Source organism: Arvicanthis niloticus, chromosome 6 (genome assembly GCF_011762505.2).
Source record: "Arvicanthis niloticus isolate mArvNil1 chromosome 6, mArvNil1.pat.X, whole genome shotgun sequence".
NCBI lineage: Eukaryota > Metazoa > Chordata > Mammalia > Rodentia > Muridae > Arvicanthis > Arvicanthis niloticus.
This window is the reverse complement of record NC_047663.1, coordinates 22,682,161-22,698,652: the sequence shown is the minus strand read 5'-3', so window position 1 is coordinate 22,698,652 and position 16,492 is coordinate 22,682,161. Positions and strand designations below refer to the sequence as shown.

Genomic DNA, 16,492 nt, shown 5'->3' with positions numbered 1-16,492 from the left:
TTCCTATACCAAAACAAACAAACAAACAAACAAACAAACAAACCACCAGATACCAGCTTTGGTTCAGCACCTGACAAGGACTGGGTCTCTGGCTTCAGCTGCTTTGAGGGACTGAACACTTTCAGCCACCACATAAGTGATCATGGAACCAGATCCTTTCAGGTGATTTCCTCACATGTGACCCAAGTGCCAACTAACACCTTCCATGAAACCTTGGAATACACTAGGAAGCTTGGCTGTACTTGATTCTGATTGATGATGTACGGAAAGTATGAGATAATGAATGTGTAGAGTTTTTTGTTGCAACATTTCATGGAAATAGAAGAGATGTAAGTTGCTAATCCATATTTATCGGGTCCCGTACAACACATAGAAAAGGAAGAAAGAAATCAAACTCTACTGAGAAACAGATATGTTGAAATAGATATATTCATAAGCTCCCAAGACTCAACAGGCTGTTTCCTCGGTGGTGTGGAGACTCAGTTAACTAAGGTGGTGTGGGAAGAGCAGACAGTGAGGTGAAGAGAATCACAGAGAAACATAGCAGAATCAGACTAGAGTTGGCGCTTTGATGGCAAATATCACAGTAGACTGTAGCTCTCTGGGAATAAAGGAATACGATCAAAGATAGCACAGGTGAACCACATAACTATGAGAAGTAATGTGGGATAGTGTGGGGCACTGCAAGCCATGGGATTGTGTGGGGACAATTAAGAGATTTTTAGAGGTGCTCATAATTCAAAATAGGCAGCCAAAATTGTCATGGCCATAAATATAGGCTCTGGGTTTTCACAAGTATATGTAACTAAACCTACATGAAAATTTATCTTTTAAGAGACTTTAATAATAAATGAGTAAAGAAATATGTTGATATGTATTATTTAATTGGAAGACTATGACACTTATTCTATACTCTACTCTGAGATTTATTTCTCTAATCTCTGGATCATCAGTTAAAACAAGATGATCTTGCAGGCTAAAAGACCACACACACACACACACACACACACACACACACACACACACACACACATCTAGGATGGGTTACGGCCAGCAGGTGGCCTTCCTAAAGGTTGTATTTTCACATGGTCTGCAGTGAATGAGCTCAATGGCAAGGCTCCAAAGAGACTTCATCTCAGAATTGCTTCTTGCAGCTGATATGCCTTTCCTGTCATTATTAAATTAATATAATAATCCCTGGGCATTAGCCCAACCTATTGATCAGATTTCCTGCAGATCAACATACAGATTAATTTCCATGAATTAATGCTATTTAGATAAATTAATGATTCTATAAAATTCCTGATTTGATTCAAATAATTTTAGGGAGAAAGTTTTAAGAGACTGTCTTAGTTGCTTTTCTAGAAAGATGTAACAAAGTTAGAATCAAGAATAGAATGTGCCCAATCCTCATATAGTAAATAAAAGGTGCATAATAAGAAATACAATGAGCTTTCATAGTTACACTAAAAAGAGAAATAGACCTGGGACAAATTTGTGTTCAAGGGAAAGCATTTGCATCCAAGGATAAAGCCACATGTGTGCAGTATCCTAAGGCAAAACCATGTAAAAGGCTGTTGCTCTGAACTTATGATGAACTTATTAAAAGGAAACACTGCTTTGAACTTAATACCAAAATCCTTCTGTAACTCCCATTTTATGTAACATTTTATCTCTTAGGTAATTTTCTAAAGAACTTTTTGTCTAAGAGGTATAAAAAGGCTGGAGAAAAGAAATAAAGTTGTTGGTCAAATGGCTTCGCTTGGGGAACTCTGCCCCATCCATCCATCTATCCTTCCATCCATCCATCCAAATGTATATGTTTGGCCATACATACATGTTTAGGTATATGTGTATGTATATAAGCATGCATGAATAAGACAGGGCCCAACAAAAGTGTGAGTCTGTTTATGTTCAAATGAGAATGTAAATGAAAATGTAAATGTATGTGTGAATGTCTATTTGTCTGTACATAATTGCATTTATAAAGCCCATGTTTATGGGGACCTACTTGCAATAGTAAAGTCCTAAAATGAGCCCAGTGTGTATCTGCACATGCACACAATGGAGAATGATTCAGCCAGAAGGAAAAATAAAATCCTGCTATTTGCAGAACTAAAAGCATAGCACACCATATTACGCAACATAAGTGAGCCTCAGGAAGAAAATCATGGGATATTGTCTCATATATGTAAAATTTACCCCAAAAGGACTGAAAAAGTAGAAGAAATGAGCTGGAAAAGAATTAGGGTCATCAGGAGGGCAGAGAGGGCGTGGCTGTCAGGGAGGAGAAGCCAGCACACCTGAGACAGGATCACTTTTTATACATATGAAAGTGTCATAACGAGATCCATTATGTTGTTAAATTTTTAAATACTAAGTGAAAATATTCTGACTTTTTTTTTTTAAAAATCAACAAAAAGACTGAAGATGGCTAGTGTAACACAACTGTACAGATATTGAACTCTATCTACAGGTTCATGAGATAGAGCAAAGCAGTAAGCAGCAATCCCGAGATTAGGCCTTGAAACTGTACAGTCATTGTGTTGTCTCCATATGGGTGCTGGGTGACACACGGATAGGGATATGGGATCCTTGAGTTGCTTCAGCCTTGAGGCTGTCTCAGACATGGTGGAGAGCAGTGGTGGACCTGAAGAAGTTACTTGGGTATTCAAATGTAAAAGATCATACCAGGCAAAGAGGAAGCCATTGGGGAACACAAAAGGCAAAACAGCAAAGGAGACAAGTAGCTCCCATGACACCCATGGACTTAGGAAAGTCACAGTGACATCCTTCTTCTTGGGAGGAAGTGTGGGAGAGCATGTGGTCACTGCTTGAGCTCCGTGCTCAGTAGCTTCACTCTCCTTCCTACAGAGGTGATCAGGGAGATGTGTGTGCTTGCCATATGAGATCTTCCTATGTAGGAAGATGAATACAGAGGGAACAGAGCAGACACCTGAAGTCATCTGCTGTGCTCTTGGCATTGTTACAGATGAGCTAAATAAGAAGGAAAGATGAGACATATGTATGCTTGGAAAACTATGATTTATTTAAGATATAGGGGGGTATTTGTTTTTGAAAATGGGGAAGAAAACAAAGTATGGGGATGAAATCTGTTTACAGATTTCACACAAAAAATTCATCTTGTGTTCATTGACAAAGAAACAGGAACAATGTAGTTAGAAGGTTAAAAATCAATATGTTAAGAGACAGGCTTTGACTGGCATCTTGGGCTTGCATTCACACATGGTCTACATCAGGAATGAACACTGGCTGATGAAGAACAGGAGACTGTCAGGGAAAATGCTCAGCAGCAAGAACCACTAGAGCATGCTGGGCGGCAGCAGGTGGTCCTGCAGCAGGTGGTCTGGCAACAGGTGGGGCGGCAACAGCTGGAGATGCAGCACTGGGGCCTGCAGCAGCTGGACACACAGCAGCTAGGCCTGCAGCAGCTGGACACACAGCAGCTGGGCCTGCAGCAGCTGGAAATGCAACAGGTGGGACGGCAGCAGCTAGATCCACAACAGCTGGAACTACCACAGCAGGGGCGGCAGCAGCTGGGGCGGCAGCAGGTAGGCTGGCAGCACACAGACTGGCAGCACTGGGGCCTGCAGCAGCTGGACACACAGCAGCTGGGGCGGCAGCAAGAAGGCCTGCAACAACTAGAAATGCAACAGGTGGGGCGGCAGCAGCCAGAGGTGCAGCAAGAGGGCCTGCAGCAGCTAGACACACAGCAGCTTGGGCGGCAGCAGGAAGGCCTGCAGCAGCTAGAAATACAGCAGCTGGGGCGACAGCAGGTGGGCTGGCAGCACACAGACTGGCAGCACTGGGGCCTGCAGCAGCTGGACACACAGCAGCTGGGCCTGCAGCAGGTGGTCCTACAGCAGGTAGTCTGGCAGCAGCTGGGCTGGCAGCAGCCTTGGCCACAGCCCTCCTCAGAGCAGACAGAGCCACAACAGGAGCTGACCATGGTGTCAGAGGTGGAGGATCTGGTGGGTTTACAAGAAGGTGGGTTGGAAGGTTGTAAGTTGGAGTCTCCCTGGCCACATCCCCTTTTATACCCTGCTGAGGGGCTGCTGTCCTCACATGTAGCATTCTTTCCTTGTTATTGTTTGTGTTAATAAACATGTGGTTATCAAATTAGGCACATTTCATTTCCTGGCTAATTTATCAAGCTAGATGGAAAACACAGTTTCTTTTCCTGTGTTAAGAGTCACTACCAGCTCTTGATGAACCATCTCCTAAGTGTCTTTCTTGACTTAGTTTCTTCCAGCTATCACATGACCCTGTGTGTCTAGTCACTATATGATTCAGTCTCACGGTGGATGGTTCTACTGTCTGCCCTTAGATAATCATGATTACTAAAGACTCAAAATTGTTTCTAGTGATGTTGGAGGATAAAGATTCATCATCCTAACAGCTCATCCACAGGGGGTCAGGTGGGTACTAAGGATATGAATATCAAGACCACAGACATGAACAGAGAAAGGTCTTCCTCTTCTGACTCCTACATTTTCTGTACCAATTTCAAAGTGGGAAACTGAATGGGGAAATATCAATGTTTATCCACCCCTGGTTTTTGCCAGAAAATATTTATTAGTCATTTATGGGGCCTGTCTTTCCCGTGGGTCACAGACCTCAAGTGTCTCACAAAGTTCAGGTTTCTCAGCTCCGGCCTGTGGAATATTTCTCTCCATTTTTGTTAAACTCTCCTCTTGGGTGAACAGAAGCTATACAATCCTATGCTGAATTTTCCCAGGTTTTACTTTTTAACCTTTGATAATCATGTGGTACTATCACTTATGCTAATTTAAACAAAATGTCTTGCTTTCTCTTGGTTTCTAAGCTTGAGTCTCTTCAATTTCATGTTTCAAATCATGGATTAGACTCATTTCTTTTCTTTTTTTCTTTTCTTTTCTTTTTTTTTTTTTTTTTTTTTGTTTTTTCGAGACAGGGTTTCTCTGTGTATCTGTGTAGCCCTGGCTGTCCTGGAACTCACTCTGTAGACCAGGCTGGCCTCAAACTCAGAAATCCACCTGCCTCTGCCTCCCAAGTGCTGGGATTAAATGCGTGCACCACCACCGCCCGGCTAGACTCATTTCTTAATTTCATTCTGCACATGAATATATATAGTTATATATACACATGTGTCAGTTTTGTGATTATATGATACACATACATATGTGATACATGTGTGATCTACATATACATGTATGCATATATCACATATGTAAATAAAATATTTATATGGATCTAGTGCAGGACACAGTACATGCTTAAAGGGCATGAGCAACCATCCAATTAGCCAGATGAATTATGTTTCAAAAATGAGCAATGCTTTCCTCTGCTATCCTCTGTTGGTCAAGAAGCAGACAGACAGTGAATAACAGTGTGATAACACCATTGCATTTCTTAATTAGGATTATTTAGTGGCCAGGACTTTTGCAATATTTTTATGACATTATTTGCTCAGGCAACACTTAGTCTACAGACTTTTTCTCATATTCTCTTACTTGTAGAGCTTGAAAAGATGAAGGATTTACATAAGTCTATGTCCTATTTGAGAGTTTTCCCTAAATTGCTATAATAACAAGGACACCTCTGCTTACACGTGTCCATGTGTAAGATTTCTTGCCTACTAATAGAGTTACAGAGCCCAGTTCCAGCTGGTACATGTAGAACATAACTCCTGTACCTATGACTGGGGGATCATTGCTGAAGAGGGAGTAGAAACATTATTAAGCCAGAGCATCAGGGAATTTGCTGTGAGACTGTGACTCCTAGCACTGTCAGAAGCTCTACACATAGAGTCTCCCCAACATGGCTGAACATGAGTTGAATAAGGACAATAGCAATAGTTATGCGAACATCTGGGCAAAGCTCATGATGTCTCAACCCTACACAAAGCAGCACATGGAACTTAGGAATGATCCAATTGGGAGAAATTGAAATATATATATATATATATATATATATATATATATATATATATATATATATATGTGTGTGTGTGTGTGTGTGTGTGTGTGTGTGTGTGTGTGTGTGTGTGTACACACACACATGCATGCATGGGAGACGTCTGCAGAGTATTACAAACTGTCAAATACTTTTAACTAGTCTGAATATCAGCAATTTTTAGAAGTCCACAAGTGATCCGAATGAACCCTTAGACTTGAAAATATGACATTAGACTCCTCAAGCTCTATGTAACATTCGGCTGTGGCTCTCTGCATCGCTTTCAGTCAGCTGCTGGGTGGACCCCTGAGAGGACAGTTATGTTAAACTCCTATCCGCAAGTACAACAGAGTATCATTAATAGTGTCAGGAATTAGTTCTTGCCCATGGGTTGAAGTTACACCAGTCATTGGTTGGCCATTATGAGTTTGGGTAAAGACTGAGGGACATAGAGGGAATAGAGACTCCAGAAGAAGAACAGAGTAAAATAACCTTGATCCTTAGGGAATCCCAGAGACTGAACCACCAAAGCTAAGAGCATAATGGGGTGGATTTAGGCACCCTGCACATGGGTAGCAAATGTATAGCTTGGTCTTCATGCAAGTCCCCCCAACAACTGGAGTTGGGACTGTGTCTCTGACTCTCTTGCCTGCCTGTGAATCCTGTTCCCCTAACTGGACTGGACTGTCTGGCCTGAGTGGGAGAGGATATGCCTAGTCCTGCAGTTACTTGTAGCACCAGATTAAGATGGTACCTAAGGGGGCCTCCTCCTTCCTAGAGGAGAAGGGGAGGAGGCTGATTGAAGCGAGGTCTGAGAGGAGGGGACTGCAATTGAAATGAAAGGTGAATAAATTAATTAATGGGGGAAAAAGAAAGTACCCGTCAAACCGCCCACATCACCTGCATTTGTGCCACTTGTAATATTCAACAGTTACTTTGAGTACAATGAAATGATGCTGTCACTTCATGAACATAGGAAGATCTCACAGCCACCAGGACAGACCCACACTACTGAGAATAGATCAACATGGAGCCTGATGACTGGGTTTGCTTTAAAAGAAGAAACCACTAAACAGAAGAGACAGATCTATATACTTTTTTTTTTTTTGCTAAAATTTACCTGATATAAAACAAAATTAATAACTAGCATCAGGGCCAGATACACAAATTAGGTGACTGGTAGCTGGGCTACCTCTCATTTTTATACAAAACTCAGTTTCCTAGACTCTGAAGTGGGACTTACAGGGTCATATAACTTATATGGAGTTCACTGGATATACAAACCACTCCTAAAGGTATGCCCTGTACCCAGCAGTAGATGGCTAACACAAAACAAATTCAGTGGCATTTTTGAAGGTTCCTTGTCTAAATACTTTCTGTAGGCAATATTTTCATTTTGATTTCTTTCTTTATTTTTTCCCTTACAGGTATTTGTAGTGTGGTTTCTGTTTTTATGGAAATTTTATGTGTGTGAATGTATGTGTGAATGTGTGTGTGTGTGTGTGTGTGTGTGTGTATCTATATATGTTTTTGTGTTTGTTCTGAGGATACTTTTCTCCTTTTTTGTACCATCCTATTCCACATTTTTTATTTTATTTTTTGTATTAATTTGTTAGATCCCTGCTTGTATTTTAATAAGAGAGAGAGAGAGAGAGAGAGAGAGAGAGAGAGAGAGAGAGAGAGAGAGAGAATGGTGTGAGTTTGAGTAGGTAGTTAGTTGGGGAGGATTTGGAAGAAATTGAGGGAGGGAAAACCATAATCAGAATATATTGTACAAAAAATATCTAGTTTCAATTAAAACAAAATTTCTTCTTCTGGTTTTGCTTTAAATGACTTAATGCTCTTTAAAAATTTGAGGGCTGCACTGTTAATCTGATTTCCTAAGTGCTTGTCTGATGAAGTTTGAACAATTACATAGGATATCCCGTAGCTCAAGACATTGATTTGCTTGCTTTCAGTATTCCTCCCCTGACAGCTTAGATATAAACTTCCTTAAACACAGCATTTGTAGCCATTTCACCCAACAGCTGAACATAGTTTTAAGAATGCTGACAGCAGAATAGGAAACAAACACAAAACAAAATGTCTTCATACTCAAAACTGTTTTGTCTATTCCTGATATTTTGTGCTCTCTCTCTCTCTCTGTCTCTCTCTGTCTTTCTCTCCATCTTTCTTCCTCCTTCCTTTCTTCCTTCCTTCCTTCCTTTCTTCCTTTCTTCCTTCCTTCCTCCCTCCCTCCCTCCCTCCCTCCCTCCCTTCCTTCCTTCCTTTCTTCCTTCCTTCCTTCTTTCCTTCCTTCCCTTCTCTTCTCCTAAATTTTAGGATTGCTTTACAAACACCCAAAGAATATTTCATTTTAAGGAAATCCATATAATTGTAGGTGGGATTTGGTAATTTATTTGAAGGGGAAAATTTGGGCCTTCTATTATTGGAATTGATTTACTGTTCTCTTTCTTATTGAATTGGTTGTAGGAAGCATCATACACAACCTCTAATTGCCCTCTAGAGCAGTGAGAACAGTAACAGGACAGTACAACGTAAGAAGGGATGCGTATGTAGGTCTATGGAATGTAATAGCAGATCCAGAAATAGCCCACACCTTCAGAGTTTGAATAAATTTGTAATGGCAGTTTGGGGAGGGAGGGCATGTCAGAAGACATCTAGGAAAGGCTATGGCAAACAAGTCAGTTTTCTAGAGAAAGCTCACTGTTTTATACAGCTGAGATGGGTGTGCTGTGGAGGCAAAGCCCAGAGACTTTATCCCAGGATTGCTTCTTTCTGCTGATATGCCTTTTCGGCCACTAGCTTAATGATTTTCAGAGTATTTACATACTGTGTTGGATAGATCTACTACAGACTCATGCTTTCATGTAGTAATGCTGTGCAGACAAATTGATGATTTAATAATTCATGATAATAATTTTTTAGAACTCCTAAATTGATACAAATAATTTCAAACCCCTTGTAGAATAAAAGCTGCAAATAGGGCTCTGTAAAACTTCATGTGTCATGTGCTAATTGCACTAGGAAAAGAAAACAGGTTTGGAATAAATCTAGGAAAACATGCCCTTTAGATTATGAATGAGGCAATTATCTGGTAACTAAAGGTCATAAAGTGGGAATGTGCAGCTTATTATAAGTGCAAAAATAGAAAATAAATGATAGACTAGTTTATCTATACAAGTCTTTAAAATACTAAGACATAAGGCAGATGATTTGTCTCTTGACAAAACCATGCTAACTTATGACATAAAAATTATTACTTTAAACTTATAATGAACTTATGAAGTCAAACTTATAATGAACTTATGAAGTCAAAAAACAGATATTGAAGTTTTAGTCAGCTACTAGTCTTAATGTAAAGATGTGAAAACAATTGTGCTGTAACTCCTTAAACCTTATTGATCTATGACATGAACTATTGCCTTACAGTTACTATGAACTTATTAAATGTAAAAATACTTTTAAAACCATGAGGTCAATTATCCTGAGAAAGTATAAAAACTAAGAACAACAATAAAGTGGTGGTATAGCCTTTTTCTGCTTCATCCACTGTGTGTATGTCTGCCTGAATTTCCTTTCCTTTCCTTTCCTTTCCTTTCCTTTCCTTTCCTTTCCTTTCCTTTCCTTTCTTTTCCTTTCCACTTCAGTTTACTAAGAGATAATGAATATTAAGTCTCTTGACTGGCCAGCAAGAGGTCACTGACTCAAAAAGAAAAGAGACTTTCATTAAACCCCTCCTGCTATAAGCAGGAGTTAAGTGCCAGAAGCCATCATCCTTTAGTTCTGGAACAAGAGAAAGTGTGAAATTTCCAGAAGCCTTCAGCTTTTGGCCCCCAAAAGTAACAAAGAGTTAAAGGCCAGAGGTCATCAGCTTTTGGCCTTCCTCCTATGTTCTCTAACACATCAGGACCTAACCCTATCCAAGCAGGGCACCCAGCAAGAAGGGGCTCTTTTGCACCTTATGTTAGGAAAACAAGAAATTCACATGTAGACTACTGAAATTAATCTTTGCCCTTCCCCTAGACAAATGCTCACTCAAAATGGATAAAACATTTAACTCAAAAATTGAAAAGTAGAAACCACAAGAGGAAAAAATATAAAAACAAAACTTCAAAATGATGGGTCTCATTTAAAAAAAAATACAGAATTCAGAGATAGACTGGAAAAAGAAAGTTCTTTAGCAGTTTTTTATTGCCCAGAAAAATCAATATCCAGAATATATATAAAACTCAAAAATAGGAGGAGCTGTGCCATGGGGGCAGTGTTGGCACACCTGAGATCATGTGCTGTCTTTGTACTTAGAAATCAGCTTCAGAACTTGACAGATGAAGAAAATAATCTGAGAGGACAAATAACGAGACATGATACGTATTTGTGTACCTGCAAAATACAGATTTATTTAATATATAAGAGAATGTCCATATTTAGGAATATGGTACAGAACAAATTTGTCCATGGGGATAAGGCCGAACATTACAGATTGAGGAGAAAATTTAACCTTGTGGTTATTTTAGAGACAGATAATAAACAGGCAGGAATAAAGGCCGTATATTTGGAGGCCAAAATCATGATCTGTTGGAATAGAGCCTTTGATTGGCATCTTGGAATTCATCTCTACAGTACATGATGTGTGATGAAGAACAGGGGACTGGATGATGGTGCTCAGCAGCAAGAACCACTAGAGCATGCTGGGCGGCAGCAGGTGGTCCTGCAGCAGGTGGTCTGGCAGCAGATGGGGCGGCAACAGCTGGAGATGCAGCACTGGGGTCTGCAGCAGCTGGACACACAGCAGCTGGGGCGGCAGCAGCTAGAAATGCAACAGCTGGGTCTGCAGCAGGTGGGGTGGCAGCAGCTGGGCCTGCAGCAGCTGGACACACAGCAGCTGGGGCGGCAGCAAGAAGGCCTGCAACAGCTGGAAATGCAACAGGTGGGGCGGCAGCAGCTGGGGCGGCAGCAAGTGGGCTGGCAGCACACAGACTGGCAGCACTGGGGCCTGCAGCAGCTGGACACACAGCAGCTTGGGCGGCAGCAGGAAGGCCTGCAACAGCTGGAAATGCAGCAGCTGGGGCGACAGCAGGTGGGCTGGCAGCACACAGACTGGCAGCACTGGGGCCTGCAGCAGCTAGACACACAGCAGCTGGGCCTGCAGCAGCTGGACACACAGCAGCTGGGCCTGCAGCAGGTGGTCCTACAGCAGGTAGTCTGGCAGCAGCTGGGCTGGCAGCAGCCTTGGCCACAGCCCTCCTCAGAGCAGACAGAGCCACAACAGGAGCTGACCATGGTGTGAAGAGGTGGAGGATCTGGATGGGTTTACAAGAAGGTGGGTTGGAAGGTTTGGAAGTTGGAGTCTCCCTGGCCATATCCCCTTTTATACCCTGCTGAGGGGCTGCTGTCCTCACATGCAGCATTCTTTCCTTGTTATTGTTTGTGTTGATAAATAGGTGATTATCACATTAGGCATGTTTCTTTTCCTGGTTAAATTATCAAGGTTAATGGGAAAGAGTTTCCTTTTCCTGGTGTTAGGGCTCATTGTGAGTGAGCTCTTGATGGACCCTCTGCTCAGTGTCTTATGGACACTTCCTTCTAGAAGACTTTTCACTAGACACTATGTGTGTTGTCATTCTGTCCTTCTGTCTCATGCTACATAGCACAACTGTCCATTCTTACTTAGGTAATTATGATTCCTAAAGATCTTGCCTCATGACTGAGGAGGATGAAGCTGCATTAATTTGATGGCTCATCAAAATGATTCAGGTGGGTCAAGCTTAGACCTCAGACACCTCCCTATGTAGACTATGATCCACTTTTCAGATTTTATTTGTAAACTGGGAATAGAATAACCTCCAGATTTTACCTGGATTGTAAAATGTTGGGCTGGACTTTCTCTCTCTCTTTCTTCTTTCTTTCTTTCTTCTCTTCTTTCTTTCTTCTTCTTCCTTTCTTCCTTTCTTCCTTTCTTCCTTTCTTCCTTTCTTTTTCTTCCTTTTTTTGCAAAAAGAATTTGCCTGCAGAGCAGAGCTAGACCATACAATCAATGTCCTTAAGTTGTTCCCTTTGGCTTTATTCTTTTGTCATCTGTCATCTGTCTTTGATCCTGCCAACCACAGCATTTCTGTTTCAAAACATCAGAACTCCTATTAGACAGTATGTCATTACCTCTTGCTCTAACTCAAGGATTGAAACCTGTGTGCTATGATCCCTTTGGAGGTTGTCTTTCACAGGGATTGTCTAAAACTATCAGAAAACACAGATATTTATGTTACTATTCATAACAGTAGAAAATTGCAATTATGAATTAGCAATGAAAATAATATGGTTGGGGGTCATCACAACACACAGAACTGAATTGAAGGATCACAGCATTAGAAGGTTGGTAACCAGTCTAGCTTGCCCCCAGTCTTCCTGTGTTTGTTGAGGCCCTGGGTCTTACAGACACACAGGGCTCTCCTGCTTAATGGTTTCAATGGTAGACTGGACTGCTCTCTTAAGGTTTTCCTTTAAGAATGATGTAACAAGAAATTGATTGGTGTTTAGATGAAAGGATGTTAGCTTGCATCTGTTCATACTGTGGTCAGAATAGAGACTTCAAGGGTGCAAAATCCCCATCTGACTGGCTAAGTGATTAGAGTTTCTGAGAAGATGTTCTTCCTCCTCTTGTTACCTTAGGCTGAAGAATCAGAAACTAGCTGGTAATGATCTCATCATTGGGATCATTTAAAGACAAATCTCACCGCAAGACTTCCATCTCATTGGCTTGCTAAGCCAACTTAACTGTGGTGCTTTTACTTTAGGCTTTTCTCTGCTGTGCTAAAGAAAGTGAAAGATTTAAACATCTACATGTCCATAGTAGTAAATTTTTTGCTAGATTTGCTGCATCACAGCAACTGAATAAAAAGGCAAAGGCACAACTGGTTATTAGAGGAGAGTTTTCTCTGTAGATTCAGGGAAATTAAGGAATCTTCTTGCAGTGGGGGCTTTAGGTCAGTTATTGAACACTTGTCTAGCATGTATAAGGGCCTGTGATCAAGTCCAACTCTGAAAACTACATTTGAGAATGAAGTCAGGCACACTCTCAACAACTAAAACAGTGGAGGACATTTCCCTTGCAATCTATAAACAATAACAGCTACTAAACTAGTTGGGCACATAATTGAATCACATGGGAAGTGTCAAAAACTGCCTTTGCCCAACTCTTTTCCAAGATATCTGCTCACTTGGTAGGTTTGTAGCAGTGTGTCAAAAGTTTATAAAATCCTTCAATTTATTCCAGTGCGCAACAAAGCTTGAAATCCCTCTCCTTAGATCTTTCACAACACATAGCTGTTTCTGTTCAAAATAGAACTTGCAAAATCAGTTACATTTCATTCAGTGGCATCTAAACCACAGAGGAAATTTCTCTGAATTGGAAACACTGAACTCTAAGCATTTCAGTCTGACTCACAGCACTGACACTGGAACTTAAGCCTAGGGAGAAGTTGCTACAGATGGCACCCTGGGTCATTGGAGAGGAAGCCCTACGTGGGCAGACATCGCCATACATAGCCCTCGCTAAACCTTGCTCTGGTAGTCTAGCAAATGGAATGGATGATTGATGGCAATGTAATGAACCAGAACCTTGTAATGTCGACCAGGACTGGACTTGGATTATGTAGGTGGGATTTAATATCTTGAGTAATTTCTCTCCCTTTAAAGTTTTTTCACCTTTTTAGAATATCCCAATGAAAGAAAGAAGTTAAATAACATCAGTGCAGTTAGAATAGACAAGAGACAACTCTATTTGGCATCTAGGAGTTAGATGGTATCTCTCCAAAGCCTGGCACAGGCTGAAATTACATCTTGTCAAGCATTGTGTTAGTATACACAATCATTTTTTTTTCAGAAATTCTTGGCATAAAGCTTGTCTATAGCTAAAATAGATAATAGGTGACTAAGAATGTCTTATTTGTAACCTCATGATCTATACAAAGAATACAATAACTGTGTTCAGTGGAAAGTCACATATTTCCAATACAATTAACTTTCTTGCAATTAAAAATCTAGATTGAGTAAAGCTCTAACCAGAACATGCATGCAATCAATGAAAGACATCATGACTGAAAAGCAAAACTCTGTATGATTTGTAAGATATGACTCCACTTCTCATGGAATGTACAAGATATCACTGGCCCACCCATTTCTTTGCAACCAAAATTTTGTACCTTAGTTTTGTATAAAAACAGTCATATATTTTTATTACAAAAAAGAAACTCCATTAAGTACTAATGAATATATAGTGAATGAATGAATGTGTAATGAATGAATGAACATATTAAATGAATGAATGAATATATATATGTATGTATATATATGTAATATCAGTCTTGAGACTAAGTGATAGGTGTATTAGAAATAATGGAAATTCCTCCAACCATTGATTGATTCCTTCTTGCTCTTAAAATACTTTCGTTGCTTAATCTAATCTTGCTGTGCAAACCTAGCTAAATATTTCAGTTCGTTTGTTTGGAAATAATCTTTACTATAAAAACACACATATACTAGAAATATTTGTGTCCATTTGCATCACAGTAGCTCTTAAGGAAGTATAGCCTAAGGCCAAGTCAAAAGAGGCATTTCACCTCCAAGAATGGCTGTTATGTCTTCACTACAACCTTAACCACACAGCCCCAAGGAATCACTGCCTCACTGTCTCAGGACTCCAGCTGGTCTTCATTTTGCTTTTTCTTTCTTCCTTTCCTTCTTTCTTCCTTTCTCTCTTTCGTCCTCTCTTTCTTTCTTTCTTTCTTTCTTTCTTTCTTCCTTCCTTCCTTCCTTCCTTCCTTTCTTCCTTTCTTCCTTTCTTTCTTTTTCTTTCTGAGTGGATTTGTTATTGGAATTTTTAAAAAAATTATTTTCTCATACAATACATCCCAACATAGCCTCCCCTCCCTCTACTCCTCTCAGTGTCCCCACCACTTCTCCTCTCCCCCAGATCCACTCTTCCTCAGTTTCCCTTCAGTAAAGAGCATGCCTTCTGGGCATATCAACTGAACATGGCACAACACAATACAATAAGACTGAGAACAAACTTGGCCCAGTCAAGGCTGGACGAGGCAAAGGGAGTAGGAGGAAAAGGTCCCCAAACCACTCAAAAGAGTCAGAGAAACCCCCAGTCCCATTGTTAGAAGTCTCACAAGACCCCTAAGCTAAACAATCACCACATATAAGCAGAGGACCTAGCACAGACCCATGAAGGCTCCATGATTCCTCTGTCAGTCTTTGTGAACCTCTAAAAGCCCTACTTAGTTGATTCTGTGGGCCATGTTCTCCTGGAGTCTCTGATCCCCCTGGCTCCTACAATCCTTCTATCCTCTCTTCTTCAGTGTTCCCTGAGCTCCACCAAATATTTGTCTGTGGGTCTCTTAGCCCCCTAATAGATATCTATACACAGCATAGTTTTACAGAAATTCTGTTAGTATTGCATAGATTATCACTATTTGTACTCCCCCCCCCTTTTGCTCGACATTATATTCTACTTGGAAGCAGGGTGCCCCTATTGTGGCCCTCAGTTCTCTCTACCTGCTCTTTCACAGGATGTGGGCGGCTACCATTTGTGAGGCATTTACTTCTAGCCAACAACACATGACAACAATTAAGGAAGAAGTGACAAAACTGTGACTTTCCTCTTGGTGACCAACTCTTCGCATATTCTCCCTGCATCTGCTAGCTTTGAGAAATCCAGCTGTTGTGTAGGAGACAAGAGGCTCTCACCCCAGTGAGAGCAAATGTTCCCAGCAACCACAGAAGTAAACACGGAAGTGGACCCTTCCAGGTTGGCCATCACATTAGATACCAGTGCCAGATGACACCTTTTCTGAAGCTGTGTGACACACAAGAACACAGTGAAGCCTGTCTGTTCCTGATTCCACAAAAACAGATAACACATGTTTTAACTTATATACAAATAATTTTTATATTTATAAAATTAAATGTATAAACCAAATGTGTTGTTTTGGCTGCTATGTGTTCAGAAGATATAGCCTAACTATTGATTATGACTCTAGATTTATTCAGTCTCTCATCACCTATAAAGGGGAATAAAGAACCCAAAGGTGTAGAAAAGTAGCTATGCTAGAATAGTCATTGTCATGAGGTCTAAAAACCTAGTGGGATGACTGCTCCCTATGTGACCCAATAAACCCTCAGCTTACCAAGGCATTCAAGGACAATTGAGGACAATTTCAGCAATAAAAATAAGGAGACACAATGACATTTTACTTATGTACCTTTAAACTTCTAATTTATTATTAATTTATTATTAGGAGGCTTGTTTATTTTTTTAAATATAGCACAGAACAAATTATTACAAGAGTTTAAAAAAGCTCAAGTGTGCTCATTTTAGACAGACACTGAGCATGCTGGAGAGTGGCAATATATTTGTTGTCCAAATCAATCTCAGTTGTATTAGAGAGTTTACGATGGGCTTCTTGGAACGCAGCACTCACATGGTCTATATCAGGAACTATGTGTGATGAAGAACGGGACTGGGTGAGAGTAC

General features: G+C 40.6%; 2 protein-coding genes across 6 annotated transcripts; both read right to left on the bottom strand.

Annotated features, from left to right (window-relative positions):
- Window positions 1-3,307: 3,307 nt before the first annotated feature.
- On the bottom strand, window positions 3,308-3,970 carry LOC117710781 (uncharacterized). Of its 3 annotated transcripts, none has more exons than XM_034505988.1 (2): window positions 3,532-3,970; window positions 3,308-3,441 (listed from the first exon to the last, which is right to left on the bottom strand). In XM_034505988.1, exons 1-2 carry the CDS (start codon window positions 3,968-3,970, stop codon window positions 3,308-3,310), a joined length of 573 nt encoding a protein of 190 aa, XP_034361879.1. The 3 variants fall into 3 exon arrangements, with proteins under 3 accessions (XP_034361879.1, XP_034361878.1, XP_034361881.1); XM_034505987.1 differs by having other exon boundaries at window positions 3,308-3,533; window positions 3,594-3,970; XM_034505990.1 differs by having other exon boundaries at window positions 3,308-3,653; window positions 3,759-3,970.
- A 6,650-nt stretch (window positions 3,971-10,620) lies between these two features.
- Window positions 10,621-11,238, bottom strand: LOC117710777 (uncharacterized). 3 transcript variants are annotated; one of them, XM_034505978.1, is made up of 2 exons: window positions 10,832-11,238; window positions 10,621-10,666 (listed from the first exon to the last, which is right to left on the bottom strand). In XM_034505978.1, exons 1-2 carry the CDS (start codon window positions 11,236-11,238, stop codon window positions 10,621-10,623), a joined length of 453 nt encoding a protein of 150 aa, XP_034361869.1. The 3 variants fall into 3 exon arrangements, with proteins under 3 accessions (XP_034361869.1, XP_034361868.1, XP_034361867.1); XM_034505977.1 differs by having other exon boundaries at window positions 10,621-10,750; window positions 10,862-11,238; XM_034505976.1 differs by having other exon boundaries at window positions 10,621-11,238.
- Between the last annotated feature and the right edge of the window lie 5,254 nt (window positions 11,239-16,492).

What these genes read in the sequence shown, in the direction of transcription:
- LOC117710777 (XM_034505976.1), bottom strand. Translation starts at nt 11,238, where the DNA reads ATGGTCAGCTCCTGTTGTGGCTCTGTCTGCTCTGAGGAGGGCTGTGGC.
- LOC117710781 (XM_034505987.1), bottom strand. Translation starts at nt 3,970, where the DNA reads ATGGTCAGCTCCTGTTGTGGCTCTGTCTGCTCTGAGGAGGGCTGTGGC. An exon ending in TGCAGGCCCCAGTGCTGCCA is followed by an intron (nt 3,534 to 3,593) that starts GTCTGTGTGCTG and finishes CTGCTGTGGTAG; the next exon opens with TTCCAGCTGTTGTGGATCTA.